The following is a 23,156-nucleotide window of genomic DNA, read 5'->3' on the forward strand; positions in this document are numbered from 1 at the left end:
ACCTACGTAAACCGCATTTTTATATGCCATATCATTACAAACAAAATATTTTGACATATTTCTCATATACAAAAGACAACAAACATTACAGTCCGACGTCTGCCGCGTGTAATTTCTTTTATTGTGACAGTGTTACCCGGAATCCCTCTTGTATGTAAATCTTTTTTTTTTTTTACTGACAGTCACTGAGCGGCTCCACCTTTACACCTCGCGCCAGTGGCTGACAAGGCTGACACCGACCGGGGGTTAATCCTCCATGTGAGCGGCTACGCAACTCTTTTCGGGATTCTTTCCATTCCATAAAACACCTTTACTATACATTACAGTACGCAATTTTTTTTCTTAAATATACGCGAAAAAGAACAACAGGTGGACACGAGTCGTTTCTTCCTAATTTCGCACTTCAACCTGTTCTGGCTTGTTGGATGGACTGAATCATCATCGGGGGGAGCGCCTGAATCCAAGCCGGCTTTACGTCCTCCTTTTCGGACACTTTTGCTTCTCCCAGTGGAACCGATTATTTTTTCATCATTTCGGAGCAGTGTACGTGTTAAAAACAAAAAAACTCCGTGGAGTCTACTGGAGGTTGACTGCTGACTGGAGAACTGCCGCAGGTAAAGACATTTGAGACTTCTTTTTTTTTAAGTCACTAGTTGAGTAAATGGAAAGAAACTAGGCTTTATGATATTTTAGCTAATGTCGTGATTTTTTTTAAATAGACTTTACGTAAAATGTAATGGATATTCTGCTATTTTCATAATATTAAACAAAGTTATTGATATTTGTTGTTTTAAGTTTTAGAACTCCTTGGGGATTAAATTTGTTACCTTGTTTTATTTCCATCATTGAAGTGAAAGCAGCGGTGACTTTTCCAAACTAAGGGTGGGGAGCCCAAAATGGACTATTAGACACTCCCCAACAACAAAGTTTAAACTCTAAATGTACCACAAGCTATGTTCACAAAACACCTGACATTTCAAACTCATAAAATGGATTGCTTACAGGTGGTTTGATTTGGAAAGAATGCACAGGAAGTGCAAGGAGGCGGGTTTTGCATCTCATTAAAACATCACTCCCTACTTTACTATTTTGACTCAGTAATACATAGACACTCTTTAAAAAAAAATAAAAAATACATGTACCACAAACAACCCTTTACCTTTAATTAGGCATTTACAGCAGCTTATGTTGATCAGTTCCCCAAGTGCCAACAATACTGTAGCTATGCAGACCTTTTATTGCATCAAGTTTGCCACCCTGCTTTCTGCAAGGAGCATCACCTGCCTGTCACACTTCGACTGGAAACTTCAATCATGCTGCCAAGGCTTTCTATCAGCTCTTATTCATTACAGTAAGAACTAATATATGCGCAAGCAGGTGTGTTTTTCAATAAATAGATTCGAGTTATGTTCCACAGGGAAATTTGTAAATGGCGAATCCCAAATTGGCAGGAGTTCACTATATTTACAGTACAGTATGGGGATGCATTATAATGAACCAAAATCGTAAAGAGAAGAAGAAAAAAAAGAGAAGTTTGGGGAAACACAGAATTACCATAAATGACAGTGTTGTGATAATAATAGCCCATTTTTTTTCTTCAATTAATGTGGGTATACATGAAAAGGAAGGCACTCGACTTTCATGTAAGTGATCTCATGCTGTGGTTTCCTCACAGTGACGAAGGGCACAATCACAGGTTTTCACTCGTTGCTGATGCACTGAAGGTGTAAAATGTCCGCCTCTTTAAAGCCACACCAAAGTGTCTCTTAGCGAGAATGAAAAGATTGGCAGCTGCTTTTGCTTTAGAATTTTTGCAGCACTAAAATTGTCTCAACAAGGGTTGCTTTAAAAAATAAAAATAAAAAAAAAAGCATAAGAAAACTAGACATGGGAAATTTGTTTGTGGCGGGACGAATTGGAGCACAGGTTCAACAGATCCTGTACGAGGTCGGCAAATGGCAACTGCAAATGAATGTGTGTAAAACGTTTTGTAAAATTCTGGCCACTTAACTTTAAATTGAAAGCTACGAACCACGAAAATGAAGATCTGCCCATTTTTACACCAAGCACACTCTATGCTCTTTATTACCAAATTGTCAGGTATATTGGGGGCTTATCCGCTTCCTAATACAGCCTAAACTGCCAGAAAGAAAACAAGGAACTATCTAATAGGAAAGTAGTACATTGGTAATCATCTGTAAGCCATTTATTTTAAAGTGTCGTGAGTTTGAAATGATGTTAAACTGTTTTGGGATCATAGTTTGATCTACTGCCAGTTGGAACCGTTATGATAACCTGGGATAAGTGGTGCGCAGGTGCGCTGAAAATAAATAAATGCGCATAGGATTCCAAGTGGAAGCGAGAAAAGAGGTGCGCTTTGTTCCTGAACGCACCGTGACATGGACGTGTGACTCACTGCCCTTTTGTGTTGATTTAATTTTGCATAATGAGGACTAGAAAGCCCCCAGTGGCAATTTAAACCGCCTGACCCTCCTTAAGGTGACAGCAGAGGGTGTGTGTGTGTGTGTGTGTGTGTGTGTGTGTGTGTGTGTGTGTGTGTGTGTGTGTGCGTGTGTGTGTGTGTGTGTGTGTGTGTGTGTGTGTGTGTGTGTGTGTGTGTGTGTGTGTGTGTGTGTGTGTGTGTGATGAAGGCTTGATAATAAGCTGGCCTTTGTCCATTCAGTGTTGTTCTATTGATTTATTTCCGACCCTGGCAGAAACGTCCGCAGTGTTCCACCTGCTCCTTCAATTTCCTTAGCTCACATCGACACACATGGAGCATCTCCATGGCGATGGCAAGAATGCAACATACACACACACACACACACGCGTAGCCCAGGGAGCATTCCAGCCATTTTGTATTTTTTATTTTTTTTGCAGGGACTTCACCTTGAGCCTCTTTTCGTGCTCATTCCTGCGTTTCCTTACACGAAAAACTCTTTCAAGTCTTGCGCGTCTCCACAGGAGTTGAGCTGAGGAAATGAAAGTCCGACATGTCAAGCCACAGCTCGTCGTTTTGCTTCTCGGGTTGTGTGCGAACGCGACAAAGCCCGCGTCTTATCTTGCACTCGCACAACATTGTTGCACGGTGCGCGTTTCTCACAGTGCAAGTTTCCAGAGCAACATCATTCTTTTGCGACCCGCCCACACGTAAACAGAGTAAAACATGATAAATGTAACAATGGAGCATTGAGAGGCGTTGTGTATGCAAGTGGCATTTGCAAAAATCAATGGTCTAGCAGCTACGTACAGTATTGACAGTGTATTGACATGATGCATCCGAATGAAATAATGCATCCCGGTAGACATGTACAGTAAATTCAATCATAGGCCTTGTATTTCTGGATTAAAACGTAGTTCAGCATGGCATTTTTGTGACCAGCATTCGCACAGCAAAATTTGTCAAATTTGGGTTTTGATTCAGTGAATCTTCTAGATGTGTATGTACATTATATACAGCAGGGGTGTCCAAACTTTTTTTTTATTTTAGGGCCGCATATAGAAAAACAGAAGGTTAAAGGGGCAGCTTTGAAATTCTTTGACTTAGATGTATGAAAAACACAGAAAGCAATACATCAATAACAAAAAAAAAAACTGCTAAAATACAGCTTTGTGTTAAAGTTGATAAGGATTTTTTTTTTTTTAGTATCTGGTATCTCACTAGACTAGATCCATCACCACAAGATGAAACTCTACAAAGCGGTACTTTGAAAACAATTACTTGAGAATCATTAATATTCATAAATCAGCTCTTGATACAGAGTACTTTTTAGTATATGCTGCTGAGAATTGGATGGCGGGCCACAAATGGCCCCTGAGCTGTAGTTTGGACACCACATATATAGACGTTTAAACACAATGCAATTACATGTTGCCTATTTCATCAGACCACCTAACTTGCTAACAGACTATGTAAAATGTCATAGACAGGCTAATGGAACTAGCATCAATGTTGCTGAAATTTGAAGATAAACAGTAGCAACCGACTATGTGCCAATCAGGGCCGGTTGTAAGCAGGTTTCCGAAATGTGAAGCGGGCATCATATGTACACATCATGCGCCAGAAAACTTTTCTCCCTGTGCTTATGGTAACACTGTTTTTTGATTGAATTGGGGTGTGATTGAAGTCAGGCCTCTCTAACTTCAGACCTGTCCAACTTGGGGGTCCCACCTGAAGGCTGAGCTCCCGATGGTACAGCTCTGAAGGACGCTGAGGCACACAAACCCCCCCTGACCGCAATAAAGTGGCAATCCCTCAAGGAAAAAAACTTAAAAAAAAAAAAATCCTTCAATCCAGATTTTGTCAACCAACAACAATGCATGTATCGTAACTGGATGACCAAGTTTTCAAACAAATTTTACCTTAAGTAAGATTTCACACACCAAAAATTGTTTTTACTTTCCAAACTTAATTTCTAAAACACAACAGTACAAACGTTTTATGGTGTTTTTTTGTTCTGTTTGTCACACACGTGTTTGCTGGGCGTGACAACAAAAAATCAAAGCCGGGCACTGAAATATTGTCTTCGTGTACATGTTTTGGCAGATATTTCCACTGCAGCAGATACATTTGTCAGTTTGTAATATTGATTTTGCGCGTATATTAAAAATGTGATTTCTCAACTTCTAATTTGAGGAGGCAAGACATTTATTTGAGGGAGCGGTGCCCCCTCTTGCCCCTGCGTGTAGCTGGCCAATAATCTTTAGAAGAAAAAAAAATCCCTGTATTAACAACACTGCTTTAATTCTTGTGTGTTTTTATGAAGTACAACATTGTAGAGTTCATTTTTTCTTTTTGAAAAACAACATTTTTGTGGGTTTGGAACGAATCCCTGGCGTTTACATTCAGTTCTTGGGGAGAGATGATTGGAGTGTTTTGAGTTACAAGCGTGATCGCGGAACAAATCATCTTGTAAATCAAGGCACTACTGAAAAATGGAAGCACATGGTTGTTGTTTGCGCTGTTCTAAGCTACATAGCTAGCTTGTTGTTGAAAAATGAAGGGTGAGTTGTGTGTCTTTTCACTCCGCTCTCAAACAATCCGAAGCGGCCAATGACCTTTGAACCTCATTCACGCAAACTGTCAGCCTAGCTCAGTGGCGGCGAGACAACAAAGAGCAGCCATTGTGTGCCCGTTTTGCGCTTCCGCGCTCATGTGCATTCGCGCTGACACCACGGGCCAATGAAGGGAACGTCTCTCAGCGCCGCCCGTGCGTTCCCTTCTCAGCTCTACGTCGCGTACGTGCGCAGTGCCAGCCAGGAAATGCAGGCCCGGGTAATGCGACGAGGAAATTCTCAGGCTATGACAACACATAAATTGTGTCCTGTTTTTCACCTCGATGCGGTTATACTAGATGCCGCCTTTGGTAGGAATTACACATTCAGCCTCCCATTGTCTTCCAAGTTATTACAGGGGGTCTTCGGTTTACGAGGGTCTCAATATATTATTGCATATCGTCGCTGATATGTGAATAACACGTACATTTTTGTCGTTTTGTTGTTGTTGGATTTTTATGTTTTCGGGATGAAACTGAATGGAGACCTCCCAAAAATGTAAAAAAAAACTATAATAAAAAAGAAAAAAAAAGATAAAATGGACAGAAATGTTTTTCACATAGAATTTTTTTTTTTCCCCATTTATGTCATTCTTTATGTTTTTGAGATAAAACTGAATGCAGACATCCCAAAAACGTAGAAAACAAAAAAAATAAAGAAAAAAAATTACATCAAAGTTTTTCACATAGAAAAACAGATGTCCATTTTTGGCTTTTTTTTCTTTTCATTTTTTACGTTTTTGCGATTAAACTGAATGTAGACTTCCCAAAATCTAAAAAAGGAAAAAAAAATGGTCATAAGTATTTTTCACATAGCGGCAACGATGTACTGTACAACGAATATAACTTTATTCAGTAGAATATAATTAGTTAATTGATTATAATTGAATGAAATACAAATGGTATTTTTTTTCATGAGAAGTAATTATTGTATTACTTTGAATGTTCTTTTCGTCATTTACAAATTACCTGTCTGTTTTAAAAAATCGGGGCGCTGAAAGGCGACCTGCCAGGCTTCTCATTTGTATGGGTTACGACCGGGGGAATTGCCCTTTTAGGGATCAATAAACTCATCTGAATCTGAAAGTCAAAATTGGTCAAGCACAAAAATTTGCCCTTCATACTAAAAGGTCGAAAGTCAAAGGTTGAATAAGCCGAATATTTAAGTATGTGCCACTACTCAGAAGCTAGTGCAAAATCTGTGATATTTATTAGCATTTATTCATTCTTAGACTTCATCATAATATGAGGCCAGCACTTGAAAATGGGGAATGTTAAGCTAGCCTTGCTGCCAAGTCATGGACGGAGAGCCTTGCTATAGGGAGGCATTATGTAAATTAGCCCTACTGTTAAGTCACAATGCGATGAAATGCAGAAGGTCTCACTCACAGGCACATTTTGGAAATAGGCAGCGTACAAAATATTTACTTGCTTATTTAATTTTACACTTTTTACACTATTTGTATATGAATAAAGTGTCATTTGCATTTTTTGACATTGTGTTACAAATTCAAGTGGTTTTGTGGCTCTCGTCCTCTGCTGTTTCCCGTGACTCGCATGCAGTGTTACGTCTGCCCTTCTCACGAAGATGATGAAGCTCGACTTCCATGGCATGACTCATACGCTAACTGAATATGATGCAGTGATGCAAAAAATGTTGTTTTTTTTTTGTTTTTTTTTACTGGAAAACCCCTTATGGTTGCCGTGTAGGTCAGAGGTGCGCGTCTTGTCACGCGTGAGCGCCACGTTGGTGACGTTTTCGGAATGAGCGTAGAAACGCAGACTGCATTTCTGCAGACACTCGAGCTGGGAAGTGAAAGCGGAGGGGGGAATTCTTTGGCTGAAAGGGGCACGAACAATAGCCTGTGCGTGTGGGGGTGTTGGCATGGTTGTCTTTGTCTGTTTTTGTGTCCGTGTGTGTGTTTTGGTCGGCTTGTGTGGATGTGTGGCTTTGTCACTTTATCGCTTTTGTCTTTGAAATAGTGACAGTCTTGACGAAGCACAATTAATGACTGTACTTGCACATGTTCGCACTTACACACCCTTCTTCTTCCTGTGGCATGTTTGTGTTGCTCGTGGGAGGCTGCAAATGTGCACAGTAGAGCGTTGTATCGCCAGGACATTGCTGGCTGTGAGAAGAAGTGACATTGATGTGCTACTTTCCTCAGCGCATCCTCATTGAGGCTGACTGTAGAGCGGCGGAGTGAAGACGCCAGTGTGAGTCACCAGCTGGAGTCTGTGTGAGACGCAACGATAGGAAAGCACAAAGCAGCTACGAGACAATCTGTTTGTTTGTAGACACACAGGAACCAATCGTGCTCTATTTCATTTGATTGCTCTCATCGCTTTGAAATGGCACCAAATTAGAATTCCCCTTGGAATCCATCCATCCATCTTCATTTGTCCATGTTCACTCTTCAAATGCTTCCATTGAGGCCAGTTTGTCTTACCACAACTACACAGATCTACGTGTCACTGACGGCAGGTGAACACGGCTCTGTAGGTTTGCGCTGTCACTGCATGAAACATGGACTCAGTCAAAACTGAAATCATTGTGGCTCATAGCAAACAAAGAGAACGTGTTATCAGTCACCTTGTGACTCACTCCAAAACTTAACAATCAAGTTAGTAAACCTCGGGTTAATATTGGACTCAGACCTGAACCGGCCACAGGAAGTCAATTTATTTATTTATTTATTTATTTATTTATTTATTTATTTCGTCAGCCATTTATTTACCATCTTAAAAAAACATTGCCAAAAATGAAAGGAATAGTGTCTAAGCCTGTCTTAGAAGAGACAAAGTGCAAATTGATCGAAATTCAATTACAATTTCAATTATTACACTCCACAATTACTAAATTGGCATCATCGTAAACAAAAGATTATTAATAGTAATTTTGAGTTGTTCCAATGTCGGCTCTATATTGGCACATTTTTTATTTAAAAAATAACTAATTTCATAAAAATCTTGTTTGGTCCAAAGGAAACTTGCACAATTATAGTGTTTCAACAAAAATTGTCTTAATATTTTTTACATTTAAACATTTTCTTGTTTTGCGCCAAAAAAACAAGTGATTGTCCTAATCGTGATTTCCATTGTTACCAAATTAATTGTGATGAATATTTTCTTCATAATCGAGCATCCCTAATTGTGGTTATGAAAATGAATTAAGCAGTAAAATCCACCCTTTTATACATCTCAGTGGGCGGCCATTTTGCCACTTAATGAGCAACTGCCATGCGACGTCATTTTCAGTTGACAGCATGTGGTAAAATGGCCGCCCTGACAGAAAGAAACAGATGGATTGTACATAGAACATATTATTGTAAAGAAAACTTTTGATTTGAGTTCCTCTTTAATTTTGTCCGCCATCTTGGATGATTAAATAACCAGAGTAACTCCAATTTGGGAATGTTGTCGTATTGTTAAGAGGCCGTGCTACAAACGTGCTTTAGCCGGAATTAGTGTGGCAATCAAAATACAATCCATTTAGGTAATTCAGAACAATGTGTATTCACCGGCGCCTGTTTATCACCCTCTGGCAGTGGACTCGACGTCTCCGTTTATCAGGTGTGCGTTTCAGGATATGTCGCTAATAAACAATGAAACCGTCTGACTGCGGTTCCACAAGTTCCTGTGTGTCTTATGATGTCAAGAACAGTCGTGGTTCGGTTTACCCTCCAAAAAAATCATCACGTGGGTCTTCAACAGCTGCACGACAGACTTTTGGTGTTTTTTTTCAAATGTGACATTCTGGACCACAAGGCAGTCTGTGATGGAGTAACTTGGAGGAAGTGTTTTATCTGCACGTACATGCGGGCCGATTGGTCATATTCACATTTTTGACGTTGTTCTTTGAAGGGGGAAGTAAAAACAAAAACTTTGTGGAACCACCTCGACTCGGCTCGGTTTTTGCTAGTTTTTCTATAAAAGTAGATTAAAATGGCTTTTAGCTGTCAAAAAAGTTAACCTCTGTAAAATATTAAAATGCCGTACCTGGATAACTTTTGTATTTGTACTTGCAAGCTTTTTTACTGACTCGGCCATATCTTGAATTCCATTCATACGGAAAAGTCTAAAACGCTTAATGTGAAAAAAACGGAACCAATCGCCACCAAAATTCACATTCCCGTCTGTACTTGTGCCCACATCGATCTCTGAAAATATCAAAAGAATCGCCCCAATATTTTTAATTTTTTGGGTGTGAAAGAAGAACTAAAGAACTTTTCAACCTTCACGAAATATTTTCATAACTCTTCTGATGAAACATCGACTTAAAGCTAGTTGAATGGTACCTTTGCCATGACATGAGGGGGTCTGTATCATTTTATTTTATTTTTTTTCTGTCTGTATCATTTTTACTAGCAATAAGCAACAGAACACTGCCACACAAAAAAAAAAAAATACAAACGTGCTGACTGCTTTATGACATACGTCACTTCCCCCTTTCTCCGTTCATTACAAAGACGGAAATCAATTTGAACGTCGATGCATGATTACTACTTTCATGGCAGACTGCAGATCAACTAAAGTTTTTTCTGAAGAGGCAAAAAAGAAAAAGGGAAGCTACCCGGACAGGCAAGGCTCAACATATGAAAAAAACAACATTATGCGCTTGTCCTCATGGGAAATGTGGTCTTCCTTCAGACATAACAATACTGCTTTTGTACATATGGCGCCGCCATTAATCCATGCAAACTGAAAGTTCCTTAGTGTTGCTTTAAATGTTTTCCTCTCAATAAAAAAGGCGGCTTAATGTTAGAAAACAGTGTCTCAATCTCTACCTCTGCCCAGACCAATCTAGGAAAATATCAAAACAATTGCACCAATACCACAATATTACAAATCGCATTTAAATGTAGTGGTTCCGCTGTAATTTCAGGTTGGATGGCGGGTTGGCGGTTAGCACGCTTGCCTCACAGTTCACACATTTTGCGCCAAATCTCCAGCAATTTGGTTTCCAACACATTCCAAAAACATGAATGTCAGTGTGAATGGTTTGGCTATAATGTGCTCTATGACTGGCTGGCGAGCAGTCCAGTGTTGAGGTTATATAAGCTATAGAAAATGGGCGGCTAGCACTGCAATGCCATTGAATTTTTCACGTGCCAAGGAAACTCGTTACTGCCACCTAAAGAACCGGAGTGAAACTGAATCAACTGCTCCTGTTTCCATTTTCTAATCCTGTCACTGTATCCTGCTCCGTTTCTCTCTGCGGAGGTCTGAACATTTGTTCCATTCTTGTGCTTCCTGAAACGGCCCGTGTGAGTCTTATGGTAGAAGAACAGAAACCTGCCAGGGGGGGTTAAAAATAAAAAGGAAATCGTTGGAGCGTGTGTGCGTTCAAGTGGAAGAGTGTTTCCATTGATAAGAGCGCACTGTGTGTGTGTTTTGAGCGTGAACTCTTATATTGCTCGATAGCGACGTCAAGATAAAACGCAGACCCCGGGATAAGAATTGTATCGTTAAAAAAACGTTATTCTGTCAAACCTGTGCAGCGTCGAGATAAGGACGTGCTGTATTATGTCGGATGTAGAAGGAATTCAGATTCTTGGTCGATGTTGTCGACTCGTATGTCGCTGGTGAGCTTTATTACGTGCCGAACGAGTCATTTGTCATTTTTTTTTTGCATTGCAGGTGGCACAGATGGAAGCCCCGCTTGCCAAGCGTCTGGCGGGATTGGCTATCTTTATCTTTCTCCTCTCTAAAGGTAAGACATCACTCTTTTTTAGTCATGGAAGTAACTGAGTACAAATCATTTGATAGTGTACTTAAGTAGGTTTTTCAGGTCTCAGTAATTTACTGGAGTATTTATTTTTTTGACAATTTTTTTCTTGAAACATTTCAAAACAAATAATTTTTGCAGAGAGTTATTTTCCAATGTACCAAATCATCAAAAGAGTTATTGTATAGAACAAATTCATTTTGACTTAAACTTCTACTTGCCACTCTCTGTGAACTTTTGTTTCATGTGAACTTTGACACTCAGTGTCATGTCTCCACGCAGTGTCATGCGACCGAGACCTTCACTTTTGCGGCACCTGGCGGCACGGCAAACGTCCGCTGAGCCTCAGCTTCGACATCTCGCCCGGGTGCGGTCAGATTAGCATAGCCGCCGACGAGAGCTCCCTGTCAGTACGCGGGCAGATTGCGGCGCAGTGCCGGCGGTCCGGCCTGCACCGGCTGGACCACCAGGCGCTCGACTCGGACGGGGAGAGTCCCGTCTGCTTGTACTGGGAGCCGCTGCAGGACCAGCTGAAGTTGCAGGTAACTGGAAGGGCTGCAAATGACTTCATTTTCACAATCACATTTGTTTATGCGACATGCATCATCTTGATCAGGAGCCAGCAAAGCTGTTCTGTTATTTAGTTTTGCAGACTAAGCATTTGCAGTACATTATCAAGAGTGCTGTAATATTACAGTTACAATTTAGTCTCTTTTTTTCCCTTTTATAAAATTGGTTCATTCAAACAAATTTTTCCATTCATTTAGTTTTTGTTTATCTCATTAAATTACTAAATAAATGATAAATTACTGTATAAGTAAAATGTTTAAATTACTATTTTTTGTAAATTTATGTATTTTCAATAATTTTGGTTAATTGATTTATTGCAAATTTGCAAGTAGCAATGATGTTAGCGACATATGTGAGATCATAGGGCGGCTGTGCAATTAATCAAAATTCAATTCCAATTTCAATTATTAAACTCTACAATTACAAAATCAGCATAATCGTAAAAAAAAATTATTAATACTATTAATATTGAGTTGTTTAAATTTATACATTTGCACCTTTTTTAAATTTTAAAATAAATAAGATTTAATAAATTGTGATTCATCCAAAAGGAACTTGCATAATTTTATTTGTCTTAATATTTTTAGTTTTTTTCCCGTTTAAACATTTTCTTGTTTTCTACCCAAAAATAAATGATCGTCCTACTGCACACGCTGCAATCCAAATTCAAGTTTTTGCCAACAGAAATAAGTAAATCTATATTATTAAAAATATATATTACAGTATTATAAATTCAGTTTGGTCCAAAAGGAAGTTACATAATTATAGTGTTTCTATTTTTTTTTTTTTAAATTGGTCTTAATATTTTTAAATGCCTAAACATTTTCTTGTTTTGTACCCAAAAATATAACCGTTATTTTAATTTGAATATAATTGTGATTTCAATTATTGCCAAAATAATGGTGGTTATCATTTTTTCCCCCCATAATCGAGCTGCCCTATGGATCATAACTTCAAAATTATGATATTTACATTTTAAGATCTATTAATTATTCCTGAGGGATGAAATTTAGTAGAACACTGTCTTATTTTATATTCTTATACATGTGGAATAAAAATAAATTGAAAATATTTTTTTGAATGTACTTAAAAGTACAGTTAGTTTTCAGTACCAAATATTATATATAACAAAGGTCTCGCCAGAAGATGTAAACCAACATTAGCAAAAATCGTCAGCCTCAAAAATCGATGTGGACTTACTGGAGTTTTTGTCACTTAGGTGGGAGTGAAGAACTTCACCCTTTGTTGGCCCAGCGGCACGCCCGACTCGTGTTGCACGTACCTGTCGTACAGCTCCAACGCGCCCGAGGCCCCCTACGGCATCGCAGACGGGATGATTGAGAATGACACCATCACCCGTAAAACGCTGAGGGCCTACACGTTTGACGGGACCCCAGTCAAATGCGGTGAGATGCGGCCCATCTTATTTGCCAATTATTATTCAAAGCTTTATAGTGACATTTTTAAAAACTTTTTTTTTGGTGTGTTTTTTTTTTGTAGCCACCTTCTGTCCCAATCAGAGCCGTGTGGACGCCCAAGTCGACATGTAATTTCCTCCCTCCATTTCCTTGAATGTGCCTTTGCATTTTGAGTAACATGGCAACTATTTTATTGTTTTAATAGCTGTGCATTTGGAAGTCTGTGTGAAAAAAATATTTTTAAAAATAACCTGGCCAGTAGTGATAAAAGCTTGGGAAAATGACAGTTTGCAGCTAAAATGACAGTTTTGCATGCGCTTGTGTTTATGTGTTTAGGGACGACCAGGCTTCTGTGGAGCCTCTCTGTGCCCTCAGCTTGGAGGTGGAGCTCAAGGATGACTTCAGAGGCATTACTATCAACTCGCCTGTGAGTCAAACACAATAAAAGTCAGCTAAGTACTTGTCGCATTCGAGGACGTGATGAGAAGATGCACAAAGCCAGAAAACACGCTCACAGGCTGTTGTTTGAAAATAGCACTCTAGTGCCATGAGCAAATATTACATATAGATACACAGCTTCCCGCGCTGTAGTACAGCGCCATCTGGTGATTAAAATGAAATTGCAAGCTGCAAGTTCGCCTCATTCTAACTCTTCAAGGAAATGGAAGCTGATCTTTTGTACCACGTTTGTGTCGGCATATCATTTTAAGTGGGATGTGGGAATCCTAATGCCGGTTATGAAACCTATTTCATTGTTTTTTTATTCTTCGGTTATTCTAAATGTTTATTAATTAGTTAACAAACAAAGTTGTTATCATGTTTAAAAAAGTAACTATTTTTGTATCTTTATTTATTGTTTTTTTTAAATGAGATTTTATATACTGTAAGTTTTATTATATATATATTTTACTTATTATTATTATAATTATTATTATTATTATTTGAAACTATTAAAAATATTTATTTAAATTATTTTATTTTCATTTTTTATTAAACCTAACAATAATCTTTTTTTATATAGTTTTATAATAATACAATAATGCTATGTTTATTATTGTTTAGTTCTTTTCCATTTTATTAGTATTAACTTATATTTTTATTTAACTCTTTGACTGCCAGACGTTTTCCGAAAAGGGATGCCGTGGGTGCCAGCCGATTTAAGCATTTTTGACTGATCTTTCAAGGTCCACAGAAAATGATGTGTTTGAACTATGGAAACACACATACTACCAAATGAAAGATTGGACTCTCATCTTTCATCAGAAAAAAAAGTTTGTTTCTACCTTATTCCGTTTTTCAGTAATCAACAATAGAAAATGGTTAGTTTCACCTCTGTTTTGAAAAAAAAACGTATTTTAACGTCTTTGGCACTCCTCCATAGGATTTTACTAAACGTCATTTAACGTTTTTGGCAGTCAAAGAGTTAATGTTAATTCTTTTGATTTTTTTTAAGCAGTATTTTTTTATTACAATATTTTAAACCTAATAAAATCAAGTAAAAACCTAATTTACATATTTATCCAGCATGTGGAAGGCATTGCCCCCGAGTCCACCACCTCCATCCACCTTCCCCCGGCTTTGAAGCAAGCTGCAAAGAACAATAGCAAAGTTGTCTACACCTTCTTCAAAAACAGTTCCATGTTCCAGGTGATCCCCGATTAATAAATAAATAACGCAATAAAATTACAGTACAGTATATAAAACATGGAGTTGGTGTGGAATATTGTGTGCCTTTCAGGAGGGTCTGAAGGAAGTGAAGGTTCTTGACGAAGTGGTGGAAATCTCCATTGAGAATGAAGTCATTCAGAACTTAGCTCAGCCAATCAAGATTGACTTCCATCATGACGTCATCCATGTAAGTTTGCTACACAATAACAGTTTTAACACCGGAATTGTTTTTCCCCTGTAAAACATGATCTATTTTTTTATCACCTCATGAAAACAGATGTTGTTGACATGTTGAGTAGAGGCTGCATACTTGAATCATAATTAAAACGATAAAAGCTTCTTCTTTTTTTTCCCCTCCTTCATTCCAGAAAACACATTCAAGGACGTGTGTCTCGTGGGACACCAGGAAAGGTGGGAGAAACTTTCTCCACCTCATGTGTCTTGTTTCCTCAAATAGCATTAGCGCCTCGCCTCAAATAAAGTCTTTCCTAACTCAGAAATGACCATTACCATGACAATGTGATACCATTTGGAAAACAAAAATGCATTTGTAAAAATAAACAGAGCAAATAAAGGCCTCCTTCTCCACTATTTGAGGAAATACAGTGTTAATATATTATTCATTGTGTCCCCTAGAATGATGCAGAATAATGTATTAAAGTGTGTGTTTTGTGTGTGCGTGTAGATCCGATGAAGGTGAAATGGTCGGTGGAGGGTTGCAAGACGCATCAGCGAGGATCGAAGCACACCGAATGCCTCTGCGACCACCTGACCTACTTCTCAGTGCTGGTGGTGAGACATGCGCACACATGTATTGTGTACATACACACATAAACATGCTGGAGGGCCTACTTGCAGGATCTTGTGTTTTTTAACGACAGCAAGTGGAGCCTCGCCCGGTGCGCCACCTGCTGGCTCTGACTGCCATTACATCTCTGGGCTGCGCCGTGTCTTTCATCAGCGGCATCGCTCTCATCGTCTTCCTCTGCAGGAGAAGGTTATTTTTAGGACAGGAAGTGGTGTGTGAGAAAGAATTCTGAAAACCAGATGTCCTCTCCCCCGCTGTACAGGCGCGCTAAGGATCCGTCCACACCCATCCACCTGGGCCTGGCCGTGTCCCTCACCTTTCTCAACCTGCTCTTCTTCTTCACCGGCGTCCTGGCCAATGTAGGCGGCGGCGACCTGTGCGTCCTGGTGGGCGCAGGCCTTCATTACGCCCTGCTCAGCGCCTTCTCCTGGATGGGCATTGAAGTGTTCCACACCTTCTGGCTGGTCTACGTGGTCTTCAGACCCTCCCCGAAACTCTGCCTGTGGAATCTGCTCGGCTTCGGTGTGTTTGAGTGTTTACGTGCTCGCTTGCCACAAAATAATTTTTGAAGGAGATTTTTAAATGCTCCGCAATGACATTTCAGTCCTGCCTGCCGTTCCCATCATTATCCTGGCCGGGGTTGGCGACATCTACGGCCTGAGGGAGGTGGAGTCAAGCGAAGACAAAGACAACCCGTACCGGATGTAAGCCTGGCTTCATAAATGGTGTACAAATATAGTGGTGCCTTGAAATACAAGTTTTGGCATGATACATATTTTTTTGATGTGTTCCCCAATCACTCTAAAAACAGTTGGGTCCAAAATAACCCAAATTGGGTCAAAACGGAACCGACCCAACTGCTTGGGTTAATCATTGGAACCAAAATGTTGGGTACAATAAATGACCCCCCAAAAAACAATCCAAAAAATTGGGTTGTTTTGCAAAAAGCAACTCAAAGAATTGTTTTTGGTTGTAAAAATGATTAACACTGATTAAAAACTGTTGGGTCAACAATAACCCAATTTGGTTAAAACTGGACTGGTCCACTATTTGGGTAAATTGGGGGGGATGGGGGGTGAACATGACCACTAATGACTCGCTCCATTTTTGACCCATTTTAGAGTACACTATATATATTTATTTATATATATATATATATATATATATATATATTTATTTATTTATTTATTTATTTATATATATATATATATATATATATATATATATATATATATATATATATATATATATATATATATATATATATATATATATATATATATTGGGTTGGGGATTATTCATTTGACCCATCTTTTTGGTTGAAATTAACAAACCAAAAATTTGGGTCAGTCCCCTTCTGACCCAGTCTGGGTTATTCTTGACGCAGCTGTTCTTACAGCAGTGCACACAAAACCCAAAACCAGTTCAATGTAAACACAATTTTGGTGTTGTTTTAACCAAGCCATTTTTTAGGGTGGGGGGGATTACGGTCCACTTTTGACCCAACTGTTTTTAGAAGGTAGGAAATAACGGGAAATGGAAAACATTCACTAAACCTTGATTGACTGGAAAGACACATTTTTAAATCATTTGAACATTACTAACCGTTACACAAATTTAAAAAGAATCTCGTTAACTTTGATGATGAAGGTGTAATGTGAAGCTAGTTGTGCCTGCACACATCATTTTTCTTAGCAGTCATGACAAGTCTAAAAAAAACAGTAAGACGGAAAAACGGCTTTTTTTGGGGGGTGGGGCTTGCAAATTGCAGTTCTTAAGAGTTCCAATAATAGATCTATGACTTCCTTTGGTCCAAATACACAAAGGTAAAGATATTCATTTTAGGCGGCGGGGAGTTTTGGGTGTGGGTTTGGGGGGGGGGGGGGGGGGAGTTGTGTCATGCAGATGCCAAGTACGTGACAACTGAGGCAGAGCTGGAGCATTTCGACAAAGCGCGCCGACTCAGTGCTGCCAACTTGGCAACCTTCCAACCCAACTAGCGACTTTTTTTGTTGTTGTCATGAACAAAGAATCGAGTGACTTTTTGTGACGTTATTGGAGACTTCCCTCAGAGCAGGAGATTCTTGCCCCTCTGCTTCCAGACTGTAAAGGAATTGCACACGTGTGGAGTCAACCGTTTTCTTTTCTCTAAACACCACTGCAACCCCGAATGTGTCGATAAGACAAAGATTGTGGATGTGTTTGTCCTTCATGGGCTTCGTGTCGTGTTTGCAGGTGCTGGATGAAGCCCAACCCCAAAGCCCTGCTGGCTCACCACCTCACCAACACCACCGTGCTGGCCGCGCTGGTGTCGGCGGGTCTGGTAATGCTCCTCCTGGTCTACCGGGAGATTCGCACCCGGGACGAGTGGCGAAAGAACGGCGTGGCCTTCCTCAGCATCTGGGGCCTCAGCTGTCTGTTCGGCACCAGCTGGGGTCTCGCCTTCCTTGACTTTGGACCTTTTTCAGACGTTATCCTCTTCCTCTCCTGCATCCTCAATTCCTTCCAAGGTATTTCACCAAAGCTGGCTTTTTATTTGTTCACAGCTTTTTACGGGAGCTGCGACTAAATATAGTCAGTCATGAGCGTTTGCTGTTGCGCAAAGGGAGCAGCAGGCCATTGTATCAATGCGGGAAGGTCCCAATGAGAGCGTTTCATCCAGACTCGCGATGTCAGTGGCGCCTGGCAGAAGAAAGGCGACTTCCTCTCGCGTGCTTTGCTGCAGCATTCTAAATTGTGATATGCTACTGCGCCCACGGCAGGCACTGTCGAGTGGCCCGGACTCTTTTCACTTGAATAGGCTCAAGAGGCTTGGATGGAATTCACCCAGACAGCTTTCTGTCTTTTATTTTGAAAGTTATCACTACAACCAGCTGAAAACATACAAACAAATCGACGCCTTATTGAAATAATCGCCATGTCTTTTTTTTTCAGATTTTTCAGGAAACACAATCATAAGGAGAGGATTTAGGCAAGAAATCATTATTTTTTGCACACAAAAAAATGACTTAGGCATTTATTTTAAGAGGGTGACGAAATGGAAATTCAAGAATGTGACCCAAAAATATAAATCAATCAACATAATCCAAACTAGTTCATATCTAAATTGACAGGAATTATTTTTAAAACTTTGAAAAACCCAAAATTAACAAAATACATTTTGCCACCCTCTTAAAATAAGAAAATATGTCTTTTGTTTTTTGTTTCGTGAGGCAGACGGTTCCATTTTTTATATTTTCTGAAAATTTTGAAAAAATGACCTGGGTGCTTATTTTAGGAAGGCGTCGATTTTAAATCCCTTTTCAATTATGTTTTTAACATTGCAACATAAACATACTTTAACTCCAAAATAAGTCATACTTATCACAAATTCCTTACATTTAAATAAACTCTCCTTTAAAATTGTAATCATACATCATATATTTTAACAACCCCTTCCATTGCATCACATAATATCTAATATATTGGTTTTCTTTGCGTTTTTACCACATACGATACGATACGATACGATATACTTTTATTTTCCCCGTGGGGAACTTTTTCCTGGACTCCGTCCAGCTGCAGTTTACAGTAAGAGAAAACAACAGAATAGAAAGAGATGAAATTCAAATTAAATAAATAAGAAGTGCAGCAATAAGTAGAAGACTTCCCAGAAGTCTTCACAGGAGTATACATGTGTAGAGAAGTACATTGCACATGAACTCTCTTAACCATTTCAACACCAAACCAAGTGGTCAGCCATTTTGGTTTGAAACAGCCATTTTTGTTGTTGTTGTTTTTAAGCTATTTCCTGGTCTACTTGAAGACAAACATGTCCTAGAGATTTTGTCTTTTTTTTTTTTTTTTTTCCCAGGAGAGCTCAGTATTGTTCATTCGATTTGACATCATCATTGCTCTCTTTTTTTTTTAAAATCCAACAAATCAATTAAAAAAATTTAATAAATGTTTTTTTTTTGTTTGTTTTTTAATACATATACATATATATATATACACATATACACACACATACATATATATATATATATATATATATATATATATATACCCTTTTTTTTGTATGTGGGTGAGTATGTGTATGTGCGTGTGTGTGTGTGTGCGTGTGAGCGTGTGTGTATTCATCAGTTCACCTAAAGCCCATTAAAAAAAAATCCCATACTAATAATATAATATAATAATAAATTGCCAGATGCAGAAACATCAATGTAAGTTATCACGATGTAGTGGCTCTCGCTAACAGACAGAATTAAGTAACCGGAATCAGGTTAAAAAATTCTATATACGTAGACCATGTTTCTATAAATTTTGATATTTGGTTTTTATTTGAGGCAGATATTTTTTCCATTAAAATGTGATTTATGAGGAGGTTAGACCATTGGTCGATATTCAGAGTTTGTTTATTTTTCCAGTTAACAAGAATTGTTTTTTTAGCGATAGTAAGGGCTACAAGTGTAGATTGGAATTGTTTATGTGGTAAGTCAGTTGTTGTTAGGTCACCTAGCAAACACAAGTTTGGAGAAAAAGGTATCCTACAGTCCAAAATAGCGGAAAGTTTTTCTAAGACTTTAGTCCAGAAATACATAACCGGAGTACATAACCATAAAGCATGAACATAAGTGTCTGTAGTGTTTAGAGATTTTGTCTAATGCTAAACTTTAACCACATTTCCTAAACAGATGGACGACCTACTGTATACATCTGGTCCTTGTGTAATCATCACACTTTTCCTCCATCTTGTTCTCTGCAGGCTTCCTGTTGATGCTGAGGTTTTTCTTGCTGGACTGGATGCGCAAGCACGCAGTGAGGATCAAAGAGTCGCCTGCCAAGGTTTGTCACGTGCCTGCGTCGTCGTCCACCCTCAGTCAGGAACCTCTGGAGCCGCTTTGTCCCACGTCTTGACGCCTCCCTGGCTTTACTATAGACATCGTCGCTCAGGTAAATAACGCCTCCTTGCCGGCCCGGAGCCTGGATCTCTCCTTTCCTAGAACACCTAGACTGGCTCTAGTTGTAGGTTTTATTTTATTTTATTTTCTAAGCTGGAAACCAATTTTGAAGCTTTATTTCCAGATAGAGGAAAGGTTATTGCACTGATATTTCCTCTTGACTGTTGAAATAGAAACCATTTCTGCTTTGGACCTTAGCTAAGCTTTGATTTTTGATTTTGATTTTGTACAGTTTTCAAGTAGCACTTTAGATATTCGTTTTTTTTTTTTGTATGACGTCCTTGTGTGGGAAATAATTGTTCAGTTTTCTGTCATCTTGTCACTGGCCAACAAAGTGTATCTTTAGTTTTTTTTTTCTCTCAATTTTTTTAATCACACAATTTGGCTTTTCTGTTTTGACAGCATTCCCTATATCACGGCCGGAGATGATAATGACTTAACTGTGGAGAATAGCCGCCGACATTTCGTTTCATACTAGACAGCATGCGGTACAAGAGCCCCTTTTGAAATTGTTTTATTTCTTCGTGAAAACTATTCTCAGGCCAAATAAATTGTCTTTACGATTTTTTTTTTCCTGGCATGACACTTGTTAGGCAAATCTGTCTCATGAATCCATGCCTGAAAACGGAACACTACCTGACCTGTCATTTTGACCAAACTCAAAATATGCCAAGAATGTTATGAAAATTCCTCCTGAATTTTATTTTCCTTGTAAAAATCAGCAACATAAGCCAATTCCACTTATAAACGTGGACATACCTCAGTAATTTCCCATGTGAAGACCGCACACACCTTTTGGTTCAAGGTCAAAATGACCAAATGAATTATTGTCCTTTTCCAAATGTCCTTGAAAGGCAAACTTGAACGAGAGATTTCGTCTGATTTATGCCAAATTTGAAACTTGTAGACAGACCACGCTAAATCGTATTATTTTGTTTTTTGACATTGCTTGCGGGTGGAGGATGACAACAAGTTTGATGGCTAGCCATGAAACATCTTCCCCCGTCCCTGCAATATTCAAATTCTTTTCGGGTCATTTTTGAAATATTTCTGTGTAAAGCAACTCGCCAACTTCAGCTTTACATGTGCCACATCTGCTGCGCAATGTTTTGTGGGTAAGACCACCAGCATCAGATGTTAATGTGAAGATTATTTCGGCTTGTGTTATTGCTGATGTCTATTTGAGGTGCGGTGTCTATGACAGCAGGGGCCAGCGTCCAAGGGAAGTAAATGATGCGAGTTATTCAATGTTTTCCTCCTCATCATTTATTCATTCGTCAAGCCTTGTTATGATAGCACAAAATGGAGGCTACTGTTTTGAGAGAATGATGATCACAAGTTACTTTGAGAGAACATGTTCAAATATCCAAAACAAACAAGTGTTTCAACATGACACGTTATATAAAATCTCATTTAAGTCATCTGCTTTGAATTAATCCTCTTGTGAAAATTGTTTCTGTGGTACACCCAAAATGTGAGTTAAGCCTAAGTCGGTTTTGAGCAAAATTGTTTAAAAAAAATATATACGTGATAAAAGAACAACAAGAATAAGCCCAGCAGAAGTTGTTTTTTATTTTATTTTATTTTTAAGTATTTCTCTTTTGTTTTTTTAACTTTAAAAACAAGTTCAATATGAACCATGACAAAACAAGAGGGGTTATGCTGAAAAGTCTAGACTTGTCAAATGGAAGCGGTCTGTATTGAGTCCAATCTTGATTTTTTGTTCAAATGAATGTGACCCACCAGCAAACCAAGTGATTTCTTAGCTACTGTGACGTTTGCACTTTTTGTTTCCGTATTCTCCACTCAGGTTGTTGTGTACAGTATATTGTTGTTGTTGTTGTTGTTGGATGTACAGAAAATGTAATCTAAAAATAAATCATTTGGATTGTTAAAAACACTCATGAAATTGTGGTACTCTCACAATTCTGTTTCTTTTGAAGCATAAAAGTTGATCTTACTTCCTGGAATTGTCACTGACTTTGCTGACTTGACAGCAACCTCTGTGCGAACTTGACTTTGTTATTTTTACCCTCCACTTTATCTATAGCGGACATGCTCTGATAAATCTAACCCCTAACTTTAGGCGCACACACAAGATGGCTGCCGAGTCCTCCAAGTGACCTGAAGAACAACTTTGAGTGCAAAATGGTACCGGGCTTGATAAGTGGATGCCAACACAATCTTTTGCACCGCCTGTGACACTTTGCACCAATGTGATAATTACTACGACCGTCAACACATGGCACCCTTGACCATTGCGGGACTACTCTAATTATTTGCCTTTTTTTTCACATGGTAGTAGTAGCTATTTTTTCTGCATTCAAGTCTATAAACATATTTTTTAAACATGCGGACACTCTGTTTCAGAACACACACACACGCAGCCATTTTAAGAGGGTCAAATATTAAGTATCAATAGGATTCTTGGCTTATTTTTGACTGGCAGAGCGCTGACAAGAAGAACATTCTCAACAGTTTGACCTCCTCAGCTCCACCAAAGCATTATGAGTAGCCTCTTTTATACTGTATGTAAAAAAATATTAAAATTGTAATATAATTTGATAAATTGCATTGTTACAAATTTTCAATAGTATTTTTTTTATTGAATAATATTATAGTTTATAGGATTTGCTTGAACATTTATATATATATATATTTTTTTTTATTGATTTGAAGAAATATTTGTTTATCCATCATTCAAAATGTGTATTTTATTTTGTATTCTATTTTAGCCATTTTTCAGGCTCAGCAATGTCAAATTGTTGCCCATTACCGGGCAACTGCACCAGTGGCCAATTACTTTTTGTTTAATACATATGTTTCTCTATTTAATTTAATATGAATAGAATTATGTGTGATTTTAGCTTTCTAGCTATTAATATAGTTCAGGGGAGGAGGTGAATTAATTTAATAATATTTTTTTTAATGGTCACAACATAAATTCCGATTATTCAAAAATGTATTTTT

At 38.5% G+C, this 23,156-nt stretch overlaps 1 protein-coding gene across 3 annotated transcripts; it reads left to right on the top strand.

Annotated features, from left to right (window-relative positions):
- Window positions 1–202: 202 nt before the first annotated feature.
- Window positions 203–22,086, top strand: adgrg1 (adhesion G protein-coupled receptor G1). Of its 3 annotated transcripts, XM_077563956.1 has the most exons (16): window positions 203–614; window positions 10,695–10,767; window positions 11,047–11,324; window positions 12,572–12,758; window positions 12,853–12,898; window positions 13,107–13,197; window positions 14,295–14,417; window positions 14,509–14,625; window positions 14,807–14,849; window positions 15,124–15,230; window positions 15,320–15,435; window positions 15,509–15,768; window positions 15,851–15,950; window positions 17,482–17,756; window positions 19,991–20,178; window positions 20,589–22,086. In XM_077563956.1, the coding sequence occupies exons 2-15, from the start codon at window positions 10,704–10,706 to the stop codon at window positions 20,140–20,142; spliced, it is 1,959 nt and encodes a 652-aa protein (XP_077420082.1). In that variant the 5' UTR covers window positions 203–614; window positions 10,695–10,703; the 3' UTR covers window positions 20,143–20,178; window positions 20,589–22,086. The 3 variants fall into 3 exon arrangements, with proteins under 3 accessions (XP_077420082.1, XP_077420081.1, XP_077420083.1); XM_077563955.1 differs by having other exon boundaries at window positions 19,991–22,086; XM_077563957.1 differs by having other exon boundaries at window positions 11,065–11,324; window positions 19,991–22,086.
- Window positions 22,087–23,156: the final 1,070 nt, after the last annotated feature.

Source organism: Vanacampus margaritifer, chromosome 4 (assembly GCF_051991255.1).
Source record: "Vanacampus margaritifer isolate UIUO_Vmar chromosome 4, RoL_Vmar_1.0, whole genome shotgun sequence".
In the NCBI taxonomy this organism is placed as follows: domain Eukaryota; kingdom Metazoa; phylum Chordata; class Actinopteri; order Syngnathiformes; family Syngnathidae; genus Vanacampus; species Vanacampus margaritifer.

Bases quoted from the DNA above. Each gene is read 5' to 3' on its own strand.
- adgrg1 (XM_077563955.1), top strand. From the start codon at position 10,704: ATGGAAGCCCCGCTTGCCAAGCGTCTGGCGGGATTGGCTATCTTTATC. The intron at 12,759-12,852 runs GTGAGATGCGGC...TTTTTTTTGTAG, and splicing joins CGGGACCCCAGTCAAATGCG to CCACCTTCTGTCCCAATCAG. The intron at 15,436-15,508 runs GTTATTTTTAGG...CCCGCTGTACAG, and splicing joins GTCTTCCTCTGCAGGAGAAG to GCGCGCTAAGGATCCGTCCA.